Raw genomic sequence first — 26,526 nt, 5'->3', positions numbered from 1 at the left:
AACAGCCTAGCAGTGAGCCAAGAGGCTAACACAATGGTTTCAACGTGCTCCTTTTAAATAGACAGCTCGGCCTCTTTTAGCCGGGTTCCTGCCTTCCTATAGGTCAGGTCTTGTCAACCAGTTAATGGAGATTGCCACAGGGCTCCACCTATAAGAAGACAGCAAGAGACAGAAGGGCAAACAAACAGTGTGGGGGGGAGCAGAGAGGGAACACACAAACACTGACATGTAACAGTGGTACAGTAGCGCTTCTGTGGGATTGGACAAGACAGGCTAGCCTTTGCTCCTGACACATATCAATGAGCCTTGGCGCCCATGACCCTGTTGCCATTTCACTGGTTGTCTTTCTTGGACCACTTTTGGTAGGTACTAACCACTGCATTCCTTGAGCACCGCATGAGACCTGCCATTGTGGAGATGCGCTGACCCAGTCGTCTAGCCATCACAATCTGGCCCTTGTCAAAGCTGCTCAGTTCCTTACACTTGCCCATTTTTGCAGCAACTTTGAGAACTGATTGTTCACTTGCTGCCTAATAAATCCCACCCCTTGACAGGAGCCACTGTAATGAGATAATCCATGGTATTCACTTCAACTGTCAGTGGTTTGAATGTTATGGTTGATCGGTGCATTATGTATTTTAATGGTATATTTTGTTATTTTTATGTTTCACTTTATCTATTTTATTTCTGTGATAATGCATCCGCATATTTTAAAAATATAGTTAATTAACTAAAGTATAGGCAAATTATGTTTTAGTTTATTGACTGGTTTCTGACTTTATATTGTTTAACACAGTTTTGAACTTAGGGTTAGGCTAACCCTTTTTAGCATTATTTGTAATTAAATGTCTATTTTTTTAATTGAAAAAATGTAAGTATACATTTTTATTGGTTGTCAGGCCCACACAATCTATGAACTCAATCAAACACTCACTTTAAAAGGAGACACTCACTTACAGTATTCTTGTGAAATAAGTTGTGAAATTTGTGTTCATCATCTGACTTAACCAAACCTTCGGTTCTGAGTTTGTTGTTCTGGTTCTTCAGTCATGTGTCTTGTATAGCCTAGTTTGTATTGTTTGTTCAGCGCCTGACGTACGCCTGTTTATGTGACTTTGATCTTGCCTTACTTTTTGGATATTTCTGCTTGCTCTTATTAAAGCACTGAACTGCACTTGCATCTGTCTCTACACTCCGTTAGTGCCAGTGGTACAGAAAAGAATGCAGCCAAACTGCTTCACTAGATAATAAATAAATACATTTTTAAAAAAATGTCATGGAAAAAAAAACGTGTATTACATGAAGAACTTGCATGAAGACTAAATCTTTGATATTCTTTTATTTAACTTAAGACAAACAAGTATTTGAGCAGCAATGCAATTCTAGTTGTTAAGTGAAACACCAGCATCCAGTTTCTGATAAACAATTGTGCCCTAAAGCACTGATATAATTTCAAAACCACTTAGCTAACACCCCAAATGTGGAAGCATTTGGTCAATATTCACATTAGTTGATGTTTAATGTAAAGAATAAATTGATTAATATAAGAAAGAACTCATTAAAAAAAGCACATTCATGAAACTTATTCATTATTTTCCATGTGGTCAACTAATGATTTGGTATCTTTGTCCTCTGACAAGGGGGATTCTGTAGTGTAATACATGGGGTTCTCATATGCAGGTGTGGCAACCTGTCTGCTGGTCCTTCTGTGGTAGATGTAAGCCAATCCAGCCAACACAAACAGCACTGCAATTACCACAGCCACAGCCACACCAGAAAGGTTCCTATGTGCTGCAGCCTCTTCTACCAAGAAATCAGGGAATGCAACATTTAAGATGCGAGATGCAGCATTATAACTAAATAAAAAATACAAGAAGCATCTTGCATTGTGTAATAACGGTAATGAATGGTGACATCAAGTGAGACATTATTCATATCCTTTAAAGTCAAGAAATCAAGCAAATATGAAGAATTTTGATTAAATACATATTTAAGAAATGTTTTCAGTGCATGAGTATTTAATAGAGGTATTGAATTAGCTGGACTATTACCTGTAGGACTAATTCCTGGAGTAGTGGTTGGTTTTGCAACTGCAGCAAAAATAGTAAAAGGAAAAATATGTTCAGGTCAATAAATTACACATGAATACACATTTACAATGCCCAGAAAATCCTCTGTAGATACTGTATTACATAGCATTTAAAATGGCATTACTAAAAGATCTATGTATAAAGATCTATATAGTAATATTACAGTCATCCTCCTTTTAGCATTCTTATCTTGTCAACAAGTTGAGTAAGTAGATTCAAATATGTAAATATAGTACTCCATCCATCCATTTTCCAGACCACTTATCCTACACAGGTAGCGGGGGAGCCTGGAGCCTTTCCAAAGGAACTTTCCAAAGGCACAAGACGGGGGACACCCTGGATGGGGTGCGAACCTATCGCAGGGCACAATCGCACACACATTCACACACCACGGACAATTTGGAAATGCCAGGCAGCCGACAACACATGTCTTTGGAGCGGGGAGGAAACCAGAATACATGGAAGAAACCCCCAAATCATGGGGAGAACATGCAATCTGCACACACAGGGTGAAGGTGGGATTTGAATCCCCTACCCTGGAGGTGCAAGGCATGCTAAGCCACCATGCCACCTAGCGCTCTATCCTTTCTGGCTAATTATATTATTGTTAAATTGTTCAATCAAAGGAGTTTGCATTGACATAAATCCATAAAATTGGGTGAACTACTCTTACCATGATTCAATGTGTCCATAGAACAGGCACATGGCCTATTGTTTGTCAACAACTGCCACTGTGGTGCTGAAAGAACAGTTCCAATTCAGTACCACTTCTGTCTTGGACACACTCAACAGCGCGTGGCTGCAAGGCGGGGCTGCCTAAACACACACGGCTGGATTGGCATGGACCTCATAGGGCCACTCCCAAAATCCACCTAGGGTCACGAATACATCCTGGCCATCATGCACTACGCCACCAGGTACCCTGAGGTGTTGCACTATGGAACTCGTGCTCCTATTCAGCCACATGTCCCAAAGGACATACTAACTGATCAAGGTACGCCCTTCACATCCAAACTAATGTCTGATTTGTGTCGACTGTTGCAGGTTAAACACCTGAGGGCATCCGTCTACCACTCACAGATGAATGGGCTCATCGAACGCTTCAACCACCCAGCAAATTATGCTTTTTGTGTCATTTGTAATTTGAATAGACAATGAAGAAAACAGTCCAAAGCAAACAAAAGTAGAAGGGAAGGGTATGCATGTAATTGTGGTTCTGTGACTGAATGGAGGACCTGCTGGATTACTCATTCTGGTTGATATGAGAAGTCTGTGATATAGAAGGGGGCCACAATTACAATGTATGGTTTTGCTATTTGCAGTCAGCAATGAAATGAGCAAACAATATTACCAGTTCCAAAGAAAATTGTCTTGGTGGTCCTCCATACATAGTCATAGTCATCACTGTTACATACGTAACATTTCATTAGTATGAAAGAGTTCCATTATGCTGAAGGTCTTGCTTAAGAAATTGTGAAATTGAAGTATTTTGAACTAATTAAAATCAATAGAAATGTTTATGACACAAAGAATCATTCTGAACAACATTTTCATGCAACACACAGCTCTGACTTCAATTACCCTTGGCTGTCTTGCAGATGAACGGTGCATGAGAATATAAGCAGTGTTGTTTTCCCCATTGTTTAGTTGTGGTGGAGATAAATGCACAGTCATAGCTATAGTCATTATACTCTGTAGATTCTTCCCAATTAGTGTAATCCACGACACTTCTGTCTAGCCACAGCCAGTGCTCTGTGCGGATCAAACACAAACACAAAACCAACACAGTGTCAATGCCTTAAATATACAAGTTTCTGCCACCAAGTCTATTTTGGTGAGCAGCAGTATAAATATACAAATAGTATTACCTTCATATGTCTTAAAAAGGCCTATCGAGAACCTGCCATTTTCATTCCCAAGAAAACTGATGTAATTCTCTATAAACTTGGCCTCATCTGTGTCTTCAATGCTGACAAGACTGGCACCTGATGGGAAATAAATCTTAGTATGGACAAACTGTATATATAATAATGTGTAAATAAATATCTAAACATATCTAAATAATAATAATCTTTTCTCACCTCTTGTCAAACAGAGCTGAGAGGCTTTGCTCCATGATACGCTTTCAGTCACAAATGCATAGCAGTGCCCTCTATAAGGCAGCCATGTCATCTTTGGTTCAGTTTCAGTTATGTCAGGGCACACACCAGGGTACTGCACTGGTGGAGTTGGAGCAATGTCTGTGAATAAAATAAAGAGAAAGTATGGGATGTATTACTCAATTAATATCATTCATTCATGTTGTGCTTGTTTGCGGTTGAGTATAGCTCACCTGTTGATTTCTTACACATGCTGTAGGTAGTTTGATTGCAATAGGCAGTTTTCCATTTTCCATCCACATCCACGTAAACACAAGGGTGGTCCCTCTTTGGTTCACTGTAGGCCCAATTCTCCATATTCAGCTGCCAGTTATCAATCCACAAAAAGTATCCATTTGTCTGTACACAGCAATATATAAACATATTTTCTTTTTCTTTTTGATGTATTTATGTACAGAACATTGCCAGAAATTACTTGAATGATAAGTCCTTCATCCTCCTCTTCAGTATTTCATTTTCTTGTGCCATACCTCTTTGCTGTTAAGGCCAATCCATAGGGGCTGTCCAAGTTTTGAGGTCTGCAGCTCAATGTAAGACTGAGTAAGCAAGTCTCGAATACTAGCAAGATGAGCACCCTCCAACTCACACTGACGCCTTGCGTCATACCATGTCAGGTTTTTTGGCAAGATCATGTAAGAATCATTTCCAACCTTGATTAAATTTGTGGGTGTCTTTGTCGGGCTTGGGTCAATAAAATGATCTGAACAGAAACAAAAGACTTAGACTTACAATTGGAATTTCAAAATGTGTTATCTGCTGTTTATTAATAAAAGCATAAAAAAATTTATTTCAAATGATCCAAAAATGGTTCTTGTAGATTTACCAATAGCACGACTGCAAATAAATCCAATGGTATCATTACAGCTTTTTGTTACCCACTTGCCCAGCTCAAGTCGTTGCATGCTTCCCATTGCAATACAAGTTGGTTCCTTAAAAAAAAAAAAAACAACATATAAATGTCATGTTTCCTATAACTAAATAATTAAATAAGTGAATAAGTAAGTAAGTAAATAAACGAATAGATAAATAAATAAATAAATAAATAAATACCTCATTTTCCCACATCCACTGTAATAAAAACAGAAACAAGAAACAAGTTTTCAGGCACATTGAAAGGAAATTCTCTTATATCATGTACTCTCTTATATTATGAACTGCTATCAAATACCTATGATGAATGTATACATTTAATTACCTCTTTGAATAAGCTGATCACCTGCCATCTTTATTACAGTATACTTATTTTGTAGTATGACCCTGGGAGCTGTGTGTTTTGTCTAAATCTGTCTGGCCCCTGCGCCAGTAGAAACCGTCCATGCACTGCTGTTAACAATGTGTATAAATACTCTTGGTTTGCATGAATAAACTCGGATGTCCATTTGAGCATGCATGTGTTAGTGTGTGTTCATTTAGGTTCCCCAGATCGATCTGAAACGCTCTGAGGAGAACCACACTTTCTAAGCACAGAACTAAAGGTTAATAGAAGTAATTGTAGAACCGGCTGGAAGGAATGACGGGAGATCTGAGATTCCTGAGATACATGGAAATCTAACACACATGTAGTAAAATGTTGTAAAGCAAAGATGCCTTCAAAAATAAGGGAAACAGATGTTTCTGCAGTGAACGGATGCGAATGAGAAAAGATACTGTATACCCATGCCCATGGTGTAAGTAGTCATTAATAGTGCTAATCAAAAACGCTCATTAACACTCAATATTACACCAAATATCATTCTACTTTCAGCCAGATCATGACTGATGTGCAGTGCAGCAGCAGTGGGATTCAGAACAAGCAGCATCGAGGTTTGTCATATGAGTATATTATTTTTTAACATGACACCAAATGAAAACTTTTGCAAGAAGGGTTTCTTTTCTTTCTCTGGTTCTGGTTCATGTCCACCATGCAACTACAAATCAATAAATGAATAGCCTGCTTGTCCTGAATGCCTGGGGTAATGACTTGCGAAGGCAAAGTCACTAGCCCAGTCACTCAAGACAAGCTGGCTGTTAATTTTTTTATTTGTAGTTGCATGGCGGACAATACAGCAAAATGTGGAAGGGCCCATTGTGTTATAAGCTAATCTATGGCCAACAACCCACCAATCACAGCCGTTCATTTGTAATAAAACTGCATACACAGCTGTAAATTAACACACCTTTCTGGGTTAACTATCAAAAAACAAAATATGCTGTGTGGTGGAAATGTCATATAACCAAATGTAATTACCAATAATGGCCTTGTGATATGTCACTATATGAATCGGTACACTTAAAAATATATTTTTTTGTAATTTTGACATAATGTTCTAACTGACATCAAGTGTGTAAAAAGTGCATAGGCGAAATTATTAACCAGAACAGTGTAAGGATTTTGCTCTTTGATAAACAAACAAACAAACAAAAAGGAATTTGTCATCTAACCATATATTCTGTTCTTGATGGTTGTCCTTTGGCCCAGCCTGTATAACTGACGACACTCCCATCTGTCCATTTAAATCCTTTTTTTGCCAAGTTACTGAAGCCAATCCATAAATCTTCTGGGTTATCACCATCCATCATTAAGGTTAAAAAGGCTATACACAAAAAAAGATGGAGGAAAAAAGAAGCACCGTAAGTGTTCAAGTGTTCAAATCAACTGAAGATTTAGTTCCCTCTGAATAAAAAAGTCAAAGAAGTCAAAACTTGAGCTCACCAAGCTTTGGCCGATTTTCTGAGCCTACAGTCTATTAAAGCTCAAAATGTTAAGGAAACACACTGCATTCTATAGGTAATAGACTATGGGCCTGACAGTATACAACTTATCTACTGCATTTCCCATTTTCCTCCAAACAAAATTCTATTCTAAACTATTTTCCTCTTGAGGGGCATGTCCAAACACATCTGGCATATTTTAGTTCACTGCTGCTGTCACGTATCGGGAAACTCTGGACTCCACTTCCCGTCAGCCACTGCACTGCTCTAGTTGTCACATGACCACCTGCACCTGATTCATGTTTTGGTTAATGAGCACTCATGTGTATATATAGTCCTTGTCTGCACCATTAGCTGGTCTTTCGTTGTCTTAGACCGCTGTGTTCCATGTTTCTTGATCTTGTTAGTTTATGTTTAGTTTTGCCACAGTATTATGTTAAGTTGTCTTAGACTCATGTTGTTTATGTCTCAGTGTTTTGTTTCATGCCACAGTGTTGTTTCAAGTTGTCTTAGTGTCTTTGCTTCTTAGTACGTTTGCTTCAATAAAAGTCATTATCTGCACCTGCTTCTGGCTCGACCACGACTCGTGACAGAACGAAAGACCTACAATCAGAAGCAGCAGATCGCCAGGATGGATAACTGGGGCGTCAGGATGCCACCAATGTTAGTGGAGTACTTTGCCACGTTACGCCAACAGTCGGAAGATTACCAAGCTGCGCTACGAAAGCAGCAGGTCGCCAGGAATTACCTGGGCTTCAACTTACCGCCTATGTTCATGAAGGACTACGCCATGCCACGCCAACAGGAGGAGGAGTCCAGGTACAAGGGGGAGTTTGTGGTCGGGGCTAATACCATCTCCCACCCTCCCTCCCCTATTATGGCTCTCGTTCAGCCTGCCCACTCTGCTGAGTACGTCGCTCAGTCCGCCTGTTCAGCTGAGGACGTCGCTCTGCCTTCCTGCTCAGCCGAGGTCGTCGCTCTGCCTTCATGCTCGGCCGAGGACGTCGCTCTGCCTTCATGCTCGGCCGAGGACGTCGCTCTGCCTTCCTGCTCGGCCGAGGACGTCGCTCTGCCTTCCTGCTCGGCCGAGGACGTCGCTCTGCCTTCCTGCTCGGCCGAGGACGTCGCTCTGCCTTCCTGCTCGGCCGAGGACGTCGCTCTGCCTTCCTGCTCGGCCGAGGTCGTCGCTCTGCCATCCTGCTCCGCTGAGGATGTCGCTCTGCCTCCATGTTCCGCTAAAGACGTCACTCCTTTTCTTCGCTTCTCTCAGTGTGTCGCTCCCCCTTCCTGCTCCACGGAGGACATCGTTCCCCCTTCCTGCTCCACGGAGGACATCGCTCCTCTCCCTGGCCTCGCGGAGAACCTCGCTCCTCTCCTGGGCCTCGCGGAGAACCTCGCTCCTCTCCCTGGCCTCGCGGAGAACCTCGCTCCCCTCTCCTGTCCCGTGGAGGACGTCGCCCCGCTTTCATGCTCTGCCGAGGACATCACCCCGCTTTCCTGTTCAGCTGAGGTCGTCGCTCAGACTCCCCGTTCAGCTGAGGTCGTCACTCAGACTCCCCGTTCAGCTGAGGTCGTCGCTCAGCCCGCCTGTTCAGCTGAGGACGTCGCTCGGCCTTCCAGTTCAGCTGGGGACGTCGCTCCGTTTTCATGCTCTGCCGAGGACGTCGCCCCGCTTTCATGCTCTGGCGAGGAAATATCTCAGCCTCCCTGTGCCATTGTAGAAGCCGCCCGGCCTCCTGGTTTTGCGGGGGACATTTTCTCCAGGGGGCCAGGACCACCAGATGGAGGACGTATAATTTTGGGCGCTCCGGGAGTAGCGCCCTTGGGGGAGGGTTCTGTCACGTATCGGGAAACTCTGGACTCCACTTCCCATCAGCCACTGCACTGCTCTAGTTGTCACATGACCACCTGCACCTGATTCATGTTTTGGTTAATGAGCACTCGTGTATATATAGTCCTTGTCTGCACCATTAGCTGGTCTTTCGTTGTCTTAGACCGCTGTGTTCCATGTTTCTTGATCTTGTTAGTTTATGTTTAGTTTTGCCACAGTATTAGGTTAAGTTGTCTTAGACTCATGTTGTTTATGTCTCAGTGTTTTGTTTCATGCCACAGTGTTATTTCAAGTTGTCTTAGTGTCTTTGCTTCTTAGTACGTTTGCTTCAATAAAAGTCATTATCTGCACCTGCTTCTGGCTCGACCACGACTCGTGACAGCTGCTGATTAGGTGTAACATGCAAGTAGCCAAGTGCATAAACAGAGAGTGGTATTTATTAAGATGAATCCAAGAAACATCGTCAAGAACAAGCAGCCAGGGTTAAACAAGGAATATCCATAATCGAACACTTTAACAGACATGAGTAAGCGCACTTGAGGTAACAGGAACAGGAAAGGCATGCATACAATGAACGAGAGTTAACGATGAGGAATGGAGACAGCAGGGCATAAATTAACAAACTAATCATAACTAGAGGGCTGTTCACACATACAGCGACTTGCAGCGATAAAGCTGCTGGAGAGCACTCATTTTCAATGAGAGCTGGTGACTTCCAGCCACATGAGTGACAACCACCATTGGTTGTGTCCATTGTGGGCGTGTCCAGCGGCACGACAAAGCTTAACTTTATGCAAATATGGAGTGCCTTGGTGCAGAGTCTACCAGTGGGAGTGAAGAGAGTAGAGTGCACGTAATCCGTCTCCTGTCAGACACTGTAATGTGTAGATGGAGGAAAAATTAATTCTAGTGTTTACAAATTGGCCAATATTTAAGATATGTCTCTGGCCGTAAAAAGTAAAAAAAAAAAAAAAAAGATGGGTATGCATAAAAATTATGCACAAGTAAAAAAAAATTATGTGTGGACAAACATATCTAAAGTAAGATGATTAATGCATTAATGCATACCATGATTAGCTGAGTAATCATAACTCATAGGCAGTCAGATTTGGTTGAGTAAATCCTAAAAGACTGCATTTAAAACTGAATCCTGTCCAGCCTGAAATACTGCTGGAACTGGACCTCATCCAAACACAACTATGGTGCTACTCGCACTATACTTTGAACCCACTTGCTACTTTGAATCCAAATGGTTTCATTGACCAAGATGGTCTGGAGCTTGCGCTTTTGCCACAGAAAGCTGACCACAATGACAAAGAGAACGCACTGCTTCTACTTTGTCTCGTATCCCTACTGAAAAAAAAAAAACAACTACAACCAGCCTAGGCTGGTTGGCTGGCCTTTGCTGGATGTAGATGTATGTAACTGGTTTAAGATGGTCTTCCAGCTTGGCCAAGCTGGTCTGCCAGCTGACCCACCAGCTAAAGCAGCTTGGTGTTCAGCTGGCTTTAGCTCGTGTTCAGATGATTTTAGATGGTGGGTTAGCTGGTCTCCCAGCATGGCCAAGCTGGTGTTCAGCTGGCTTTAGCTGGTCTCAAAGCAAGGTCTTAAAACAATGGCTTTAGCTGTCTCAAATTACAAGAGTAGTCAGGCAGGCTTGGTAGCATAGCTTAACTACTTATTTCAGTTGTTAATAATCTAGACTATATCTGAAAATTCTACAACAAAATTATTAAACTAGGATAGTGGTAGCTGAGCGTTAAGAAATTGGACTACTGATCGGAAGGTCATGAGTTCAAATCCCAGCATTACCAAGCTGCCACTGCTGGGCCCTTGAGCAAGACCCTTAATCCTCAACTGCTCAGTTTGATAAATGTAAGTCGCTCTGGATAAGGGCTTCTGCCAAGTTGTCTGAACAAATATAGTCAGCCTTTTTAATTTGTAAATTTCAGCCTGACAAACATTGACCAGCTAAGACCAGCCTAACCAGCTGAGTCATTGAGGAGTGCTATGCTGGGACCTCCAGGCTGGCGTTTGATTCCGTGCGATTTCTCCAGTGGCTCAACATGGATGCTCTGGCTCCCTTTGCTGGCTTTGAAAGTTTCTTGAATGGTTTCTTCCTTCAGTGTCAGTTTTATTTTGGGAGTTAGCTTGACCCCAAGCCCAAAGAGGGACATTGGTTGGGGTTCATGTTGTCCCAGTTCATTGGTTCAGCTCTCCAATGGGTGGAGCCTTTGACTGACACAGCTAATCTCAGCCTGGGAAGTGTGGCCAAGTTTGTATGCCAAATGAGAGTGATTTTTGGAAAAGGTGACTTTAATTTTGATTTAAAATTGTTTGGGGAGGCAAGCTGTCTTCTATGAGGTGACGGTTGAGATGTGGCAGTCTCCCCTGCAAAGCTACAGCCTGAGACCAATTATTTGGTCTCCCCTGCAGAGCTCCAGCCAGAGGTCGACAGGGTGGCCTGTACAGCCCAGCTCTAGCTTGAGACCAACAGGGTGGCCTCCACAGCCTTGCTCCAACTTGTGGCAACCCCACCTCCAGAGCTCCAGCCTGAGATCAACAGGGCAGCCTCCACAGCCAAGCGTCAGCCGGAGGCCACCTGTGGCAACCTCACTTCCACATCTCCAGTCTGAGACCAATGAGGTTATCTCCCCTGTCGAGCTCCAGTCTGAGGTCAACTTGTTGACCTCATCTCCAGCTTGAGACCAATGAGGTGGTCTCTCCTGCTGGACTCCTATTAGAGGCTGACGGCATGGCCTCCCAAATTCAGTTCCTGCCAGAGGTCGAAGACACAGCCTCCCATGCCAACCTCACGCTCTGCCTGAGCCAGACGAGATGGCCTCCCACACCATGCTCAAACCAGAGGGTGAAGAGGCAGCCTCCCATGCCATGCTCCTGCCAGAGGCCGACAGCATGGCCTCTCACGCCATATGCTGAAACAAGACGGCCTCTCATGCCGTGCTCACACCTATGGTTCACCTAATGTGACATCATCATGCTCTAAAATGTGATGTGTTAAGAGGGGAAATTAGCTAATCTAGCTAAGAGACTTCACTATTAAGAACACTCTCAATTATCAGCGAAAAAACCCCAAAACTGAACAATATAGCTCTTTATTGATGCTGTGGGACTGCAATTGTTTGACAGCAGATAACAAAAATGTAAATGTAAACCTCCAGAGTGTATTCCTGACTTATGCCAAGTGGTCTGGTGACTCATTGACTTAATGATATTTTTTTTTTTACTACACTGCAACTTACAATTATGTGAGGGATGGATGTGAAGGTAGTGAGGAGTCAAAGAAAAGAAGTGTCTTATTATTCAAGTCGGATCAGTGATTTACATTTGAAAGGAAAGTGCTAAAAAATACTAAATAAAAAATTAAATTAATTTATTAATTGGCTCACTCTTGTTCATTGGATCAGTACTGACAAGCAGTACATAAAAATAACTTGTTTTTAAAAAATCAGCACTGCTCTCTCTGAAGCCTACCTCCCTTGTCCTCTTAAATTAAACTCATATTTGTAAGAACACTTAAGTCTTGTGATATCTCCCAAGCAGTAATAAAATACTAATATTGTCCAAACATTCTGGAATTAAGAGAAAGAGAATGTTGATAAAATTCCCCAGGTTCTATGTTATCTGTTCATGTATCTCTTCATTCACCAGTTAACAACCAAAAATTCAAATGAGTTAAAGCAGTAAAACTAAGCATGATTGTTTAGTTTTATGATTATCGTTATTAGAACTGACCTTGCTGGAGTCCACTAGTAATAGAGGCTAGATTTCCTCCAAGATGTTTACAGTATGATCTGGCTTCAGTCCATGTTTTCAGGTCCAGTTCTTTTTTGTAACACTGTAAGCAAATAAGCAGAGTTGTTATATGCACATACCTACAGTGCAGTGACCACCATTTTGTTTTTAAGCAAATGGCCATTCAGTACTTACTCTTAGTTATTTGATTTTTAGGTTTTTTTTTTTTCTTTTTTCATGCAGTACTTATTTATGCAGGTGAATATTAAAGTTCTGGATAAATACGGTGCATTCAGAAAGTATTCAGAGCCCTTTATTCTATTCATGTTTTGTAATGTTGCAACCTTATGCCAAACTGCTTTATTTCTTCCTGCACATCAGTCTACACTCCATACCCCATAATGACAAAGCAAAACCCAGTGGCCTCCATAATTCGTAAATAGAAGAGGTTTGGAACAACCAGGACTCTTCCCAGAGCTGGCTGCCAGGCCCCTGTAACACCAATCTGGGCTTCATGGCACACTGGCCAGACGAAAATTCCAAAATTTCAAATTTCATGTGTCTTTCACTCAGGAGAGGCTTCCATCTGGCCACTCTGCCATAAAGCCCAGATCGGTGGACTGTTGCAGTGATGGCTGACCTTGTACAAGTTTCTACCCTCTCCACACATAATCTCTGAACCTCAACCAGAGTGATCAACATATTCTTGGCCTTCTCTCTTACCAAGGCCCTTCTCTCCCGATTGCTTAGTTTGGCTGTGTGGTCAGCTCTATGAAGAGTCCTGGTTGTTCCAAACTTCTTCCAATTAAGAATTATGGAGGCAGAAATGTTTTTCTACCCTTCCCCAGATCTGTGCCTCTACACAATCCTGTCTCTGAGCTCTGCAGGCAGTTCCTTTGACCTCATGGTTTTTGCTCTGATATGCATTTTCAGCTGTTAGACCTTATCCAGACAGGTGTGTGCCTTTCCAAATCATGTCCAATCAACTGAATTTGCCAAAGGTGGACTCCAGTAAAACTGTAGAGACATATCAAAGATGATCCAAAGAAGTGGGATGTACCTGAGCTAAACTTCAAGTGTCATCGCAAAAGGGTCCGAATGCTTATGTCAATGTGATATTTCAGTTTATTCTTATTAATAAATTTTCAAAGTTATCTCAAATCTGTTTTTTGCTTTGTCCTTATGGGGTGTGGAGTGTAGATTGACGCAGAAAAAAAAGCATTTTATGATAATGAGTCTTTATTGGTCATATATACAGTGAAATTCTTTTCTTCGCATATCCCAGCATGTCAGGAATTTGGGGTCAGAGAATAGGGTCGGCCATGATACAGCGCCCCTGGAGTAGAGAGGGTTAAGGGCCTTGCTCAAGGGCCGAACAGTGGCAGCTTGGCAGTACAAGGGCTTGAACCCTGACCTTCTGATCAGTAACCCAGAGCCGTAACTGCCAAACAACCACTCTCCCCCTGATTTCCATTATGAATTTTCAGTTTCAGTGAACTATCACCTTAGGTCTATAGTTACAGTATGTCTGAAGTCTCAGTACGGGTGCATAACTCAATTCTGAATACAACTCTTTGTATTTTGTCAAGGAGACAAAAGAAATAAAATTCTCCATTTTACTGATATGAGTTTGCACAATGTTTTAGTCCAGTTATTATTACTATAATATGATATAATTTACTAAGAATGTGTTTGATGTAAAGTCTCATTTACCTTTCTCTGAAACTTCACCCAGTCAGGAGCACAGCCTCCCCTTGGGGGCTCAGTGGGGGCAGCAGTGGAATTGACTTCGACAGAGCCACTTCGTTTACAGATAAAATTATGTTGTTCACCACAGTTTATACTCTCCCAAAGCCCTTGAGAAGACACAAGTCTGTTACTCTGGTTGTAGAATTTCCAAGATTTCTTCACAAGCAATATGATACTAGTATAACAACAAATATAACACAAATATGATGTATATGACCAAAAGTTTGTGATCACCTGACCAATCACACCCATGTGTGCTTTTTGAATATCCTATTACATATTTAATCCAATTTTCTGTTATAATAACTCCCATTCTTCTGGGAAGGCCACTAAATTTTTGAGCGTAGCTGTGGGGATTTGCTCCATCAGCCAGAAGAGCATTACTGAGGTCAGGCAGTGATGTTGGACGAGTTGACGTGGGGACTTCTTCCACGAAAACCTTGGCAAACCATACCATGGACCTCACTTGGTGTACTTGGAGGTATTGCCATGTTGGAACAAGTTTGGGCCCCTTAGTTCCAGTAAAGGAGAATTCTTAATGCAATAGCATGTGATGGTCTGGTGTCTCACACTATTATTTGATCAATAATACTCTTGATGACTAGCATTACAGAGGTAAGTAGAATTTGATGCTTTGTAGCGTAATTATATGCACTTTTATCTTTTATTTATGATTTTAGATGATTGACTTACCTTGAGTATAAGTCATCTTTACACAATACTCTTCACTGTTCAGAAGAGCAGGCTGTTTTGTTTGCCATGCCTCGAATACAACTGGAGACCCATCCATCCACCTTGTAGTGCACACATATAGTGAATAATGTATTGATGCTTTAGTAATGTATTTAATGTGCTTTAATGTCGGTGGATTTACTTACTTGAAAGACTTATCCAGATCAACTATCATGCCAATATAATAATCACTATGTATTTGTTTCTAAAAGGAATAAATGATAAATACAATATTTAATGAAGACATAGAAACCACATAACAATGCAAAACAAAAGTTTTACAGGTACGTATATGGCCATGACATGATGCAGCTCTCTATTAGCAAAATTACCTGATGCCACAGAAATAGTCTTTCTTTCTCATCATTAATGACCACAAGATCACCATGCCTTTGCTTACAGAACCACCTTGCTTCTTCCATAGAGACATACATGTATTCACTGATATAATACTGATTATCATTGAATATAGTCCAGCCATCGTCTGTTTTATTATATGCTGCAAATGTAGGGAGAAAACAGAATTTTCTTAGGAAAATATTTTCAGTAATTGATGGTGATACAAACGATAAAGTGTAAAATACATTGCAAATTTTGTAGAAGATTTACTTTCAGTTGTAATTTCCACTTCATTTGGTGTAACTCCTAGAGGGAAACAGAGCACATTTTTCACTATTGAATTCACAATCATATTTACTATGGTTAACGACAACTAAAACACTACATAAAAACTGAATAAAATAAAAGGCGGACTTTAATTAAAGTCCATTTCACTTCTGTTAATATCCATTCCATTTTATCTGCACTCATTTCTTGAGCTTCTAAATATAACATACTGTACAGTGCCTCTTTACGCAAGTTAATGTTAACTGATAATATTAATTGCTAATGTTACTGTTTCAAAAGTGTAGTGGTTGTGCCACCAAGTCAAGTCACTGAAATGCTAATGAATATGACTGACTGACATTTCAAACTTAAACATACGCAACACCATCAGTCAACCACAGACTGGCAAAGTGCAGTGGCTTGATGATCTGCATTTGTTTCTGAAATTATTAGTTTATTTATAGGTCTAGCTAGCTGGTTGTCACTACCTTCTTCAGTGAAAGTTAGCTAGCAGCTTAGCTGCTTTTGGGTATGACATGGCAGACACTGCTAATGTTGTTGACCTGATTTTGGAACAGTGTTTTGATGATTTTGCTTATGAGGAGAGATTGAGAATTACACAGAAGGGCAGATCAATAGCCAAGACTTATGTAATTCAGAAGTCATGAGGCAAAAAACAGTTCTTTCAGCTCTCTCTGTACTTTAAAGGTGATTGGTTGACTGGTAATGCTGTGACCAAGCGCGTGTACTGCTGGCCGGCTTTGTCTGCAGACAGACAGCCTATTTTAAAAACCACCAGCTGCCATCGTTTGTCCTGCTGTTCGTGCATGATTAACCAGAAATACATAAATGTCTGACCATGAAACTAACTTTACTGCAGTAAAAGAGGCACTATGCCACCATCTTAGCCGAATCAGACCTCTACTCACAGCACACTCTAATATGGGTTAATGACAACAATGTGGGCCATAACAAAAGCCATGATAAAACTAGTCCAAATGAAATACAGTCTTTTTCGTTGTTGTTGTTGTTTTAAAAATATATATATATTTTCTGTTATCTGACATTATGACAGTTAGCTAGCTAATATTAAAAGCACACATGATTTCACCTGCTTTCCCTCCCATTGTCTAAAGCTCTAAAATTAAAACCAATTTAAAAATAAAAGCCACTCTATTTTAAGTATTGAAATTGAACATATCAGCTGCAATATTTCTTTGAAAATTTTTTGATTGCTGGACTGAAAAAACGAAATATTTATTCATATAGTAGCTTATGATTAATTTAGGTGCCCCAGCCCAGGCTGTGCATAAGTTCGATGTTGTGCACTATTTTGCATCCTGTCCCATCAAAAGCCTCTATTATATACTATTTCGCATAAAATGGTACAACATCAGCTTTACAGAGTTTCTCTGGGACTTCTGTGTAAACAGCAGTCTTTTATTAAATGCATTCTTGTCTGCTTAGAGCCCCAGCAGAAACTGACAAGTCACAGCACTGCCAAGTTACAAGTTACCGATCTTGTCCTCTAGCAGCCTGAAAAGTCTGTGACATGAAATCATTGATATAAACAGATCAGTGCAATCTAATCATATAATATGGTGTGGGTTGTGGTGTTCTAACTGAATATTGTTTGAGTAGAGTATGCGGTAGTTTTAAAATAAAAAAAAAATCTTTTGGTGTTTTTGGGTCTCTTTACCTCTTCGAATCTCACAAAACCATTCCCTTTTGTCTTCACAGTGCAAGTCATTCCATTCTCCTGTTTTTCTCCACCACCAAAAAGTCATTTCAGCACAGTTTTCCACATTGTTGTAATTGTTCGGTTCATCATCTTGCCAGTTTTCATAAGACGTCTGAATGAAACACCAAATCGTAGCTGAACATACAGTCCATACAAGCCTATACTCTTCAATCAATTTAAAGATTCAGTTATGGGTTGCCGATTAAAAAAAGAAACAATACTTACAGAGGATCCATCGCTCCACACATAACCAACAGAGGGATCCTGGATACTGTAACCAATCCATGCTCCACGGGTGCTGCAAATATAAATACGTACATAATGCTTGCATGTTTTTAACACTGGACTGGATTAAGGCCAAACAGCTTAGCTTTTTGAACAATGGCCCATTAGCATATTTTAGGAACATATTTAGAACAGGCCTAGGTTAACAATGTATTGTTAGATCTGATAAAACTGGTGCAGGTCCAAATGTTATTTTTTTTAAAATCTGTGAACACAGACCTGGTTCAGAAGTGGTTCAAACTTAAAGGAGACCTATTATGCAATATTCACTTTTAAATGGTGTTTGAACATAAATGTGTGTCGGCAGTGTGTGTACACAACCACCCTACAATGGTAAAAATCCACCCACTCCTTTTTTGTATTCCCAATAAATCATAAACAGTGTCTCAAAATGAGCCCTAATGTGACGTCGCGTTGGAATAAGCCCCACCCACAGACTCTGCCTTATTAGCATAGATCCTCCCCTGAGTGAGCTGCACACAGTCTGCCATGTTTTCCGCGCCGGAGCAGCTGCAGTGATAAGAAGAATGTCTCAGCTTCTTAAGCGTCGTAAGTGTTCTGTTGCTGTCTGTAAGAATGAACATAAGAGTCTTCATGTACTCCCGGCATCAGAGCCACTGAACACACAGTGTTTTTGAAGGAAAAGTGCCCCAAATATACCTAAAGTCGTATATGTTTGTGCGAATCATTTCACACCAGACTGTTTTGTGAACAAGGGTCAATACAAAGCAGGATTTGCTAAAAAGTTGATTCTCAAGAATGGATCAGTACCAACTGTTCATGATCCAGCTTCATATCCAGAATACGGAAGTATTGCACTTTATATTTTGTGAATGTTTGCAAATCTCCTCTCCGAATGAACTTGTTAGCAGATTCCACGGCTAATACGGCTAAATTTACCATTGTTTATGATTGTACTCACAGAGATCAGTGCTATATCGCCATTGTTATTTTTAACCCGAAAATAATTACTGTCTGTATAATTCCTAACCGCACCTTTATTATATACAAAACAGTAAGGTGATTGTCTTTTTGAATACTGTGTACATTTTGGGTGAATCATTTTAGTATCTGAAGCATGAGCTGTAAAGGTACATCCGCTGTAGTATTTGAAGCACGAGCAGTAAAGGCAGAGCCCTCTTCAGGAAAGGGGGCAGGGAGCAGCAGTGCTTTTACATTTAAAGAGAGACACACGAAAACAGAGTGTTTTTGCTTCAGCATGCCCCCTGTGCTTATGAGGAACCATACGGTTCACCAGACTGTAATGTGGACTGAATTTCTGTATTAAACTGTGCTCACCATAACAAACCTTTGACATATAGCCTTCTCCTTCCAACATGGTGTATGCGCTGCTCTAATATGCTAACCATAATAATAAGATCTTGTTTGCATATAAGTAAAAAAATATTTTCAATCTTACTAGATATTGCCAGTCAGTTGCAAATCGAAAGCAGTGTGGATACTCAGCAGATCGCCCCCAAGTTCCCGGCAGAAGTCGAGCGCTTCAGACCAAGTCTTCATTTGTCCCTGTTCCACGTGAAATAGCTTGAACAAAAACAAAAGGTTTCATTGGCCAGCAATTGGTTACATTTGAGTATGAAAAAAAATCATTAAATGTGTGAAATAGCACTAGAAAATGTTCTAGTAAAGCTCATGGTTAGTAAAATAGCCTAAGACAATTTTTTTCCCTCAATGATTTTCATTTTGCATTACTCTGATCATTTTGTTATATTAAGAATTTTAAAAAAAATTCTAAATAGCCAATCAATTGCCATATGGTCATGGGCTAATGCTCATCCCCAATATACCTTTGTACAGAAGTCTCTGTTCATAAGTGGAAACCATTCGTTGCTGCAATTGGGAGCAGGGGTAGTTATGGGGGCTGGAGTAGTGATGACATCCTCAGCCATCCGTTTACAGATATATTTTTCCTTATTAATACAACTTAGCACGTCCCATAATCCAGCAAGTGTCCCTGTGGTAATGCCGACACAGCCTTGTTTCCCCCCTGTGGTTTGAAAATAGTCATTGCATGTATGTTTAGCTTTGTAGCACTGATTACACAAGCGTTCATAAACTTTGCAGTGTGTACCGGAACAATGTTACTGACAGCATACTCAATCGCATATTTCAGATTTAGCATTCACCTGGCATTCCAGCATTAAAGTGAGTGTACGGAACCTTTCTGCTGTTAGTCCATTCAAAAGTGTGCCGATCCTTGTTATTAGAGAGCCCAATCCAGAAGTGCTTCTCTGGTCGTATCCCTACCAAGCTGACCAGGAAAGCATTTTCAACTCTGATAGGAAAAGAAATAGGATACAGAAATAAAGAATGGGCTACTTGGGGGAAAAAAGAAAAAAAACTGACCCACAGGTTTTAAAATGTTATGAATTATATTATATTTATTATTTAGAACCAAAACTGGCCTTTTGCATGACAAAAATGTTCTGACCTGCTTGTGATGTCAACCAAATAAGATTCTGTTTTCACACACATCTGTTTGGCCTCTTCGAAGGTTTTAGTTTCTGTTCCTATGAAGTAGCAGTAATACCCATATCTGGTCCAACCCTTCATTATGACAATTATGAGGATTAAAATTAGACATTTAATTATAGCTTCATTTATAATATGATAGTAACAACACAACACTCAAACCAAACCAAAGCAAACCAAACTCTTACAGGCTTGCAGCCAGGACTTGTGAGAACCGTATCATTAGTGGATGGACTTGATTGGGCATCTTTCTTACAGATGAATCCATACTTATTTTTACAGTTTTCATCAGCCCACTTGCCCTCCTAGAAAAAAAATATGCATTTCAATGAGCCATTGTATCTCCTAATCTGTGTATATTCTTCACAGAACTACTGGTAGTTCTGCGTAAGCCCTGCTCAGAGTATGTGTAGAATAGCTTCTCATAAATTGTGTTTGTGAAGGAGCGAATGTACCTCTCCTCTTATTAAAACACAGTCCTCTTTATCATCAGCACTGTGGCTTGGTTCATTCTTCTCCCATGAGACAAATGAAACACTGGAGTGGTCACTCCACTCGAAAAACATCGCAGTCTTGAGGTCGTTTAAGCCAATCCACAACTCGTCCGTCTTTACTGTTTAATTAGGTTGAAACAAATGACAAAGAGTCACAGCACAACTTAGCACTATATCTAACAGAGGCAATCGCTTTAAGACAAAATGAGAAGACCAGCCTCCAATAAAATTTCATTAAAATGTAGCATTGAAATGTTACTATTTAAACGTGTCTACGTTATTTAACCATGTCGGGTTGCTAAAATTCAATATTTTAGCGAATCAAATGATCAGATATTTCACTGGAGTATCACACTGGTCATTCATTTTACACAAACTGTTTCAGTTCTCCACTGAAGGCCTGACACACTGCCTGTAGAACTCCAGAAAAGCCTGTAGTCTATAGGCTTCTATGGAAGATTCACTTACAATGTGTTTTAATGCTGGTTCAACAGTTAAGGCTCTGGGTTACTGATCAGAAGGTCAGAGGTTGAAACCCCAGCACCACCAACCTGCCACTGTTGGGCCCTTAAGCAAGGCCCTTAACCCTATCTGCTCCAGGGGTGCCGTATAATGGCTGACCCTGTGCTCTGTCCCACACATAACTTCCTAGCAAGCTAGGATATGCGAAGAAAAGAATTTCACTGTGCTTTAATGTATACGTGACAAATAAAGGCTGCTTCTTCTTCTTCTAATAGTAGCAAAGATTAACGTTCACTGGACAACAGCCTTTTAATACGCTGAAGTACTATGATCTCGTCACTGAGTGCAAAGAGGCTGTCTGTAGAACCATCATCTACCCGGTAGAGGTAGGATGCCGTGGTTTTGTTGGAACAACTTTGTTGATCAACTGTCGTGATATGGGAGTAGCTGGAGTAAACCAGCGGAAGTTCCTGAAAGTCCTGGTTGAACAGGCAGAGGAAAGCAGCTTCAGGTGAGGAGAAACGAGGAGTGTTGAGGTAGTAACACCTAACCCAAGGTCTAGTTGCAGGAAGATATGGAAACATGCCTGAGTGGTATAAGGTGCAGAGGAAACCACATGGAACCAGTGGCACTGAGCATGCATTAACGGTGCCTGTGGGGCTTGGTACAGCCTTATTGACCGGGGAGGCCTGTATGGTTTTGGTTGCGGTAGGCATGTTGGCAAGGCTGAAGAGTGGTAATCCTAAGGGCACTGGAGAAAGTGTGACAGGCAGTAATGCTAGAGCAGGCCAACATTTACCTGTGTAATCAATGTCATTGTCATTCCAGATGGAGATGCAGCTTTTCTGTGGGTGAATTTGGGTTTAGGTTGGTTTTTCATAGAAAAAACACACCTAAATTTAAATAGGTTTATTAGACATTGCACTGTTCTCTTGTCCCACCTGGATACACAGCCTCTCCATATGATAATTGGGAGACCTCTTAAAGGTGCAGAACCTGTTAACCAATTGCCAATCTGTGAGACACTAATAAACATGATCATAATAATCAATCACTAATAATCATATCAGTGCCAGTCAGACACACAGAGTGCTCGCAGTAGTTGGTTTTTAGTTACATTAGGATAATGAATCTAAATAATCTTATTTTCAAAGTATTTTAAAACGACTATTTAGTTGAACCAAAACATATTTAAATTGAATGTACAACGAAATTGGATAATGTACAATTTTCTAATGGGCAAATACATTTTTTTCAATGTGTAATTCTCAGTTTCTTTGTACCTTACACAGATCATACAGAATAAATCATTTCATTTCATGTAATCCTGGAAAGCAGATGCATGGGAACTCACAGTATCCAAGTTGTGAGATGGCAAAGCTTTGTTCTTCTATATTGAGAATGCTCAACAGGTCTCCACCATCACGCCGACAGGCATCTTTTGCCTCCGACCATGTTTTTTTGGCGCGATTAAGATAGTAGCAGTGACCTGTGTAAGGTATCCATGGTCTGGGGCAAGAACCTGTGTGCACCACTGGACAAGAAGTGACACGAAATGAATCTAAAATGACAGGTCAAGCAAAGACAAGCTATGTTTTGTGAAATAAACAATTTTATAATGAAGACACTGATTACCTGGTGGAATAGTGGGAGTGTAGAGGACTCGTTGGCAGATATATCCATGTCTCACAGAACAAACATCAGTGGACCATTTGGAATCATATTGCTGACTTACTGCCCCACAGCTATGACCTGGTTGAGGAGATGGTTGCCCTATTCAAAGCAAAAGATTGAAAAAAGGAATGAATGAAATCACAGGTTAAATAAATATTGCTGTATTATGGCAAAACATGACACGGAATATTGATGATCTTCCTGGTTTACTCCAGCAGGGACTGTATAGTGCAGCTAAATACTCACCACTGAGCCAGGTTAAATAGCGTAAAGGTTGGCCATTGATCCAGTGCCATCCACTTGAGGCATCTAAACTGTTTAACCCCATCCACAACGGTGGGCCATTTCCCTGAGTCAAACCTATGTGAATAATGAAAATGATCGATTACAGTATATATATATATATATATATATATATATATATATATATATATATATATATATATATATATACACCATTATTTTTTATGTGTATACTATATCTGTGCATTTAATGTTGTTTTATTGCAACACAATTTCTTTTATGTATTCAGATAATACCTGATATGAGGGTTTGCTCATGGGGTTCAGTGATACTTAACAGGTCTCCCCCTTGCTGCTGACAGCTTTTTCTGGCTTGATACCAAGTAAGTGCAGACTCTTTGTTTATCTGGTAGTACACGCCTGTGAGAGGGTTCTTGCGCCAGAAATCATCTGTAAAGGATATAAACCTCTAAATAGGCACTTTTGTATGTTATATGCTATAACATGTATACATTTCATTTCAGCATTCACATATATTTTTTACATTTTGTAATTATGTAACTGTCAAAAGTAATATAACTGTACCTATCTGACGTGTCGGGCAATAACCCCAGAGCTCCTTATCTTCATATATCAGTTCAATTGCACACCACTCGTGTTTGATAGGGGAATCGTCTCTTGTGCAGTCTGAATACCATTTATTTTTGTACCTGAATGGAAAATGGCACGGACGACCATAGCCATTTCCTTTAAGCGTATATAATTCTGCAAACATACAGAAAAGAGTACCTGTTACTCAGTTTCTCTCAGTGTTACTCTTGCATATTACTTTACAACTTTACAATGTAATAGTAGGTGTATGGATTCTCAATACAGTTTACAAAAAATTCTATATAATGTGATTATAGGTTTGGACTATTGCTTATTCAGCCTTAATGTTTGTGTAGTAGTAGGAACTATATGTTCCAGTTCCTTAGTGTTGTCCATATGAAAAAGCATTACTTTTTATTGATGCTATTGATACACTGAAAAAATAAATACTGGAGTGAAATTTACTCAAGAGAAGTGTGTTAACAACTTACCTACAAAACATTTTAGTAAATTTAACTAAGCATTTTTTAAAGTAAGGATTATATGGCACCAAGGATTATTCTCCTAGAAAATGGAAGTATGTTTAACTAGAAATTTTCTTGTTTTATTGAAATTTTAGATAAATGAACTGCAGAAAGCTTAATGCTGTATAAAGTACACATCATCTAAACATTATCATTACTACTTAATGGTCGGTGAGTAATTACAGTCACGTCGGCCTTCATAAAGACTGAACTAGCAGAACCCAAGATTAAGTTGTGTGTGCGCACATCATATATCTGACTGAGAAACACAAAGAGGGTGAACCAAGAAAACTTTACCGAAACAGATGATCTTTAAAAACATTTCATAATACAAGAGCCTTAGTCCTTAAAGCTTACACAAAACAGCAAATATTGAAAACAACCCATCTATAATGCTCAAAATGAAATCAATTTAATGTTCTGTGAACACATAATATGCAAACTGAGTTCAGAAGTCACACCCCCACTTTAGCATGCAATCGGTTCAAGCATACATTATTTTCTAGCTTTGTGAGCATTTAAATTGACAGTAAATTTAACCCAGTAAAGTAAGCAAAATATACAAATGGGGTTTTAGACACAGAATTAAAGAACTTACAAGAATGTACAGAACTTAAAGCATTTAAGTAATTCTAATAATTTGCTTTTTTGTATATTTTTGTCATATTTGCTGAACCACTGAATATTTTCTTTTCTGTGTAATACCTTGATATGGTTGAGAGCAAATGCTGTCCGTTGTTCCATGTATTGTCCACTGGCTTTTGTCTTCCTGCTTTCTGGACAGTGTTAGAATATAAGATTCTCCCTGAAGGGACAAGTACAGTGATTCATTCTTCAGACTAAACTGTGAATTGTTCGTGCATTCCCACTTTTGGAGGTCATTTTTGGCATTACAGATGTACCACTGCAGTTTATTGCCCTCCTTCTTGCTCCCTACGCCAAGGCATTTCTTCTGGGCAACATTGAAGATTCGGTCCTCAGAAGTCCATTGAAACTGTTGCTTTGTGCTGAGAGGGTTACACACCTCTAAAAATTGCAGGCTGTCTGTCAGGCATCTGTTCTTATGTGCATTGTAGATCAAGAAATTTCCATCTATGAAAATAATTTAGCATGCACTGCATTACGAAGCACAATACAACTTCACATTTTGTACTGTTTGTGTACTATTTTTTTGTTGTCACTGTTAATAAATTAGGATCATGTCATTTTAATGCAATGTTAAATAGCGAAACACTACTTGGACTACTATTTATTTTCTTCACTAACCATTGTTTCTATGCATTTTTTTTTTAAATTTGATATTACTTTGCTGAGTATTTTTTTTTTTTTTTTTAAAGGCTTCAATTTGGAGTAATGTGATTAAATGTAAAGAAAGATGCAACTTACCTGGATCAGCAAAGCAATCTGATATTTTAAGCAGAAGCACAATAACAGCAGTTATTGTCAACCTCTTGCTTTTCATCATGTTTTTCAGTCTTACAGCCAAATCCTGTGTCAAACCTGCCTCTGTCCAAGTCTCACAATGTCACTTTGGCACTGGTGACTGTTTTTCTAGCAGAGCACACATCTTATGACACATGTATTTCGTTATAACTCATGACTGATTTCATCAGAAAATCGTTAGACTTCAGGGAAGATGAAAAAATGTAAGGATTGCTGTTATATTGCTTGAATCATGGTATTGCGTGCAAATTCTGTCTTTTCAGCAGTTCCAACCTTAGAAAGTGACTTATGATGTATGTCTGCAGTTGCAGTGTATCGGTAAATAGAATGAGTACAAACTCCTTTTTAAAAAAAAAATGAAAAAAAGGGAGTACAAAATAAAAATGAAAAAAAAGTTTTTTGTCAGGATTTGTAAGAAAGATTTATATGTTTTTTGTTTTTGGTTAAGATTTGAGTTTATTAATCATTTCATTAAAAAGTTCACCTGATAAGAATCATTCAATATTACATTTATCCATGCCGTGAGCAATGATATTCATGGTTGCATTATCTCATCACGTTCCTTCAGGAGTAAGCCTCCAGGGTGTTCTAGCCATAGAAGCTGGAAGCCAATAAAATGTGATTAAACAACCTAACAGACACATTCATTTGACATTTGGGGCAGTTAAACCTATGTTAAATCATAGCAATCACTCTGACTTTGACTTTTTATGAACATTTTTGTTTATGAACAGATTTTTATAGCCACAAATTAAGCCTTTGAAACTGCAAAATATTTCAGACGGGTTTCAAACCCAAATTAATATATATATATATATATATATATATATATATATATATATATATATATATATATAAATTTTTTTTTTTTTAAATCAGTCTGTAATGCAAAGCAACGCTTGATGTCAAAAGGTTTTTCAGAGGACGTGTTGATAAAACATGTCAAAAGGTCTTTCGCAGGA

General features: G+C 39.7%; 1 protein-coding gene across 1 annotated transcript; it reads right to left on the bottom strand.

Moving 5' to 3' along the window:
- Positions 1–1,325: 1,325 nt before the first annotated feature.
- Positions 1,326–25,590, bottom strand: mrc1b (mannose receptor, C type 1b). The gene is made up of 31 exons (XM_053628147.1): positions 25,508–25,590; positions 24,827–25,213; positions 23,592–23,771; positions 23,304–23,456; positions 23,010–23,123; positions 22,725–22,862; positions 22,444–22,623; positions 20,589–20,746; positions 20,322–20,438; positions 20,093–20,208; positions 19,788–19,936; positions 19,449–19,648; positions 19,061–19,185; positions 17,581–17,653; positions 17,314–17,467; positions 15,618–15,653; positions 15,341–15,507; positions 15,155–15,213; positions 14,970–15,070; positions 14,241–14,383; positions 12,528–12,630; positions 6,671–6,822; positions 5,300–5,317; positions 5,073–5,178; positions 4,720–4,949; positions 4,423–4,588; positions 4,172–4,330; positions 3,959–4,075; positions 3,672–3,842; positions 2,052–2,090; positions 1,326–1,803 (listed from the first exon to the last, which is right to left on the bottom strand). Exons 1-31 carry the CDS (start codon positions 25,584–25,586, stop codon positions 1,583–1,585), a joined length of 4,311 nt encoding a protein of 1,436 aa, XP_053484122.1. The 5' UTR covers positions 25,587–25,590; the 3' UTR covers positions 1,326–1,582.
- Between the last annotated feature and the right edge of the window lie 936 nt (positions 25,591–26,526).

The sequence above is a fragment of the Ictalurus furcatus genome, chromosome 7 (genome assembly GCF_023375685.1).
Source record: "Ictalurus furcatus strain D&B chromosome 7, Billie_1.0, whole genome shotgun sequence".
Classification (NCBI taxonomy): domain Eukaryota; kingdom Metazoa; phylum Chordata; class Actinopteri; order Siluriformes; family Ictaluridae; genus Ictalurus; species Ictalurus furcatus.
This window is presented reverse-complemented; position numbering and strand designations above follow the sequence as displayed.

What these genes read in the sequence shown, in the direction of transcription:
- mrc1b (XM_053628147.1), bottom strand. Translation starts at nt 25,586, where the DNA reads ATGATGAAAAGCAAGAGGTTGACAATAACTGCTGTTATTGTGCTTCTG. An exon ending in ACAGAGACTTCTGTACAAAG is followed by an intron (nt 19,186 to 19,448) that starts GTATATTGGGGA and finishes TTTTTGTTCAAG; the next exon opens with CTATTTCACGTGGAACAGGG. An exon ending in TACTAGTGGACTCCAGCAAG is followed by an intron (nt 6,823 to 12,527) that starts GTCAGTTCTAAT and finishes TTTTGTGTATAG; the next exon opens with CCTTTTTAACCTTAATGATG.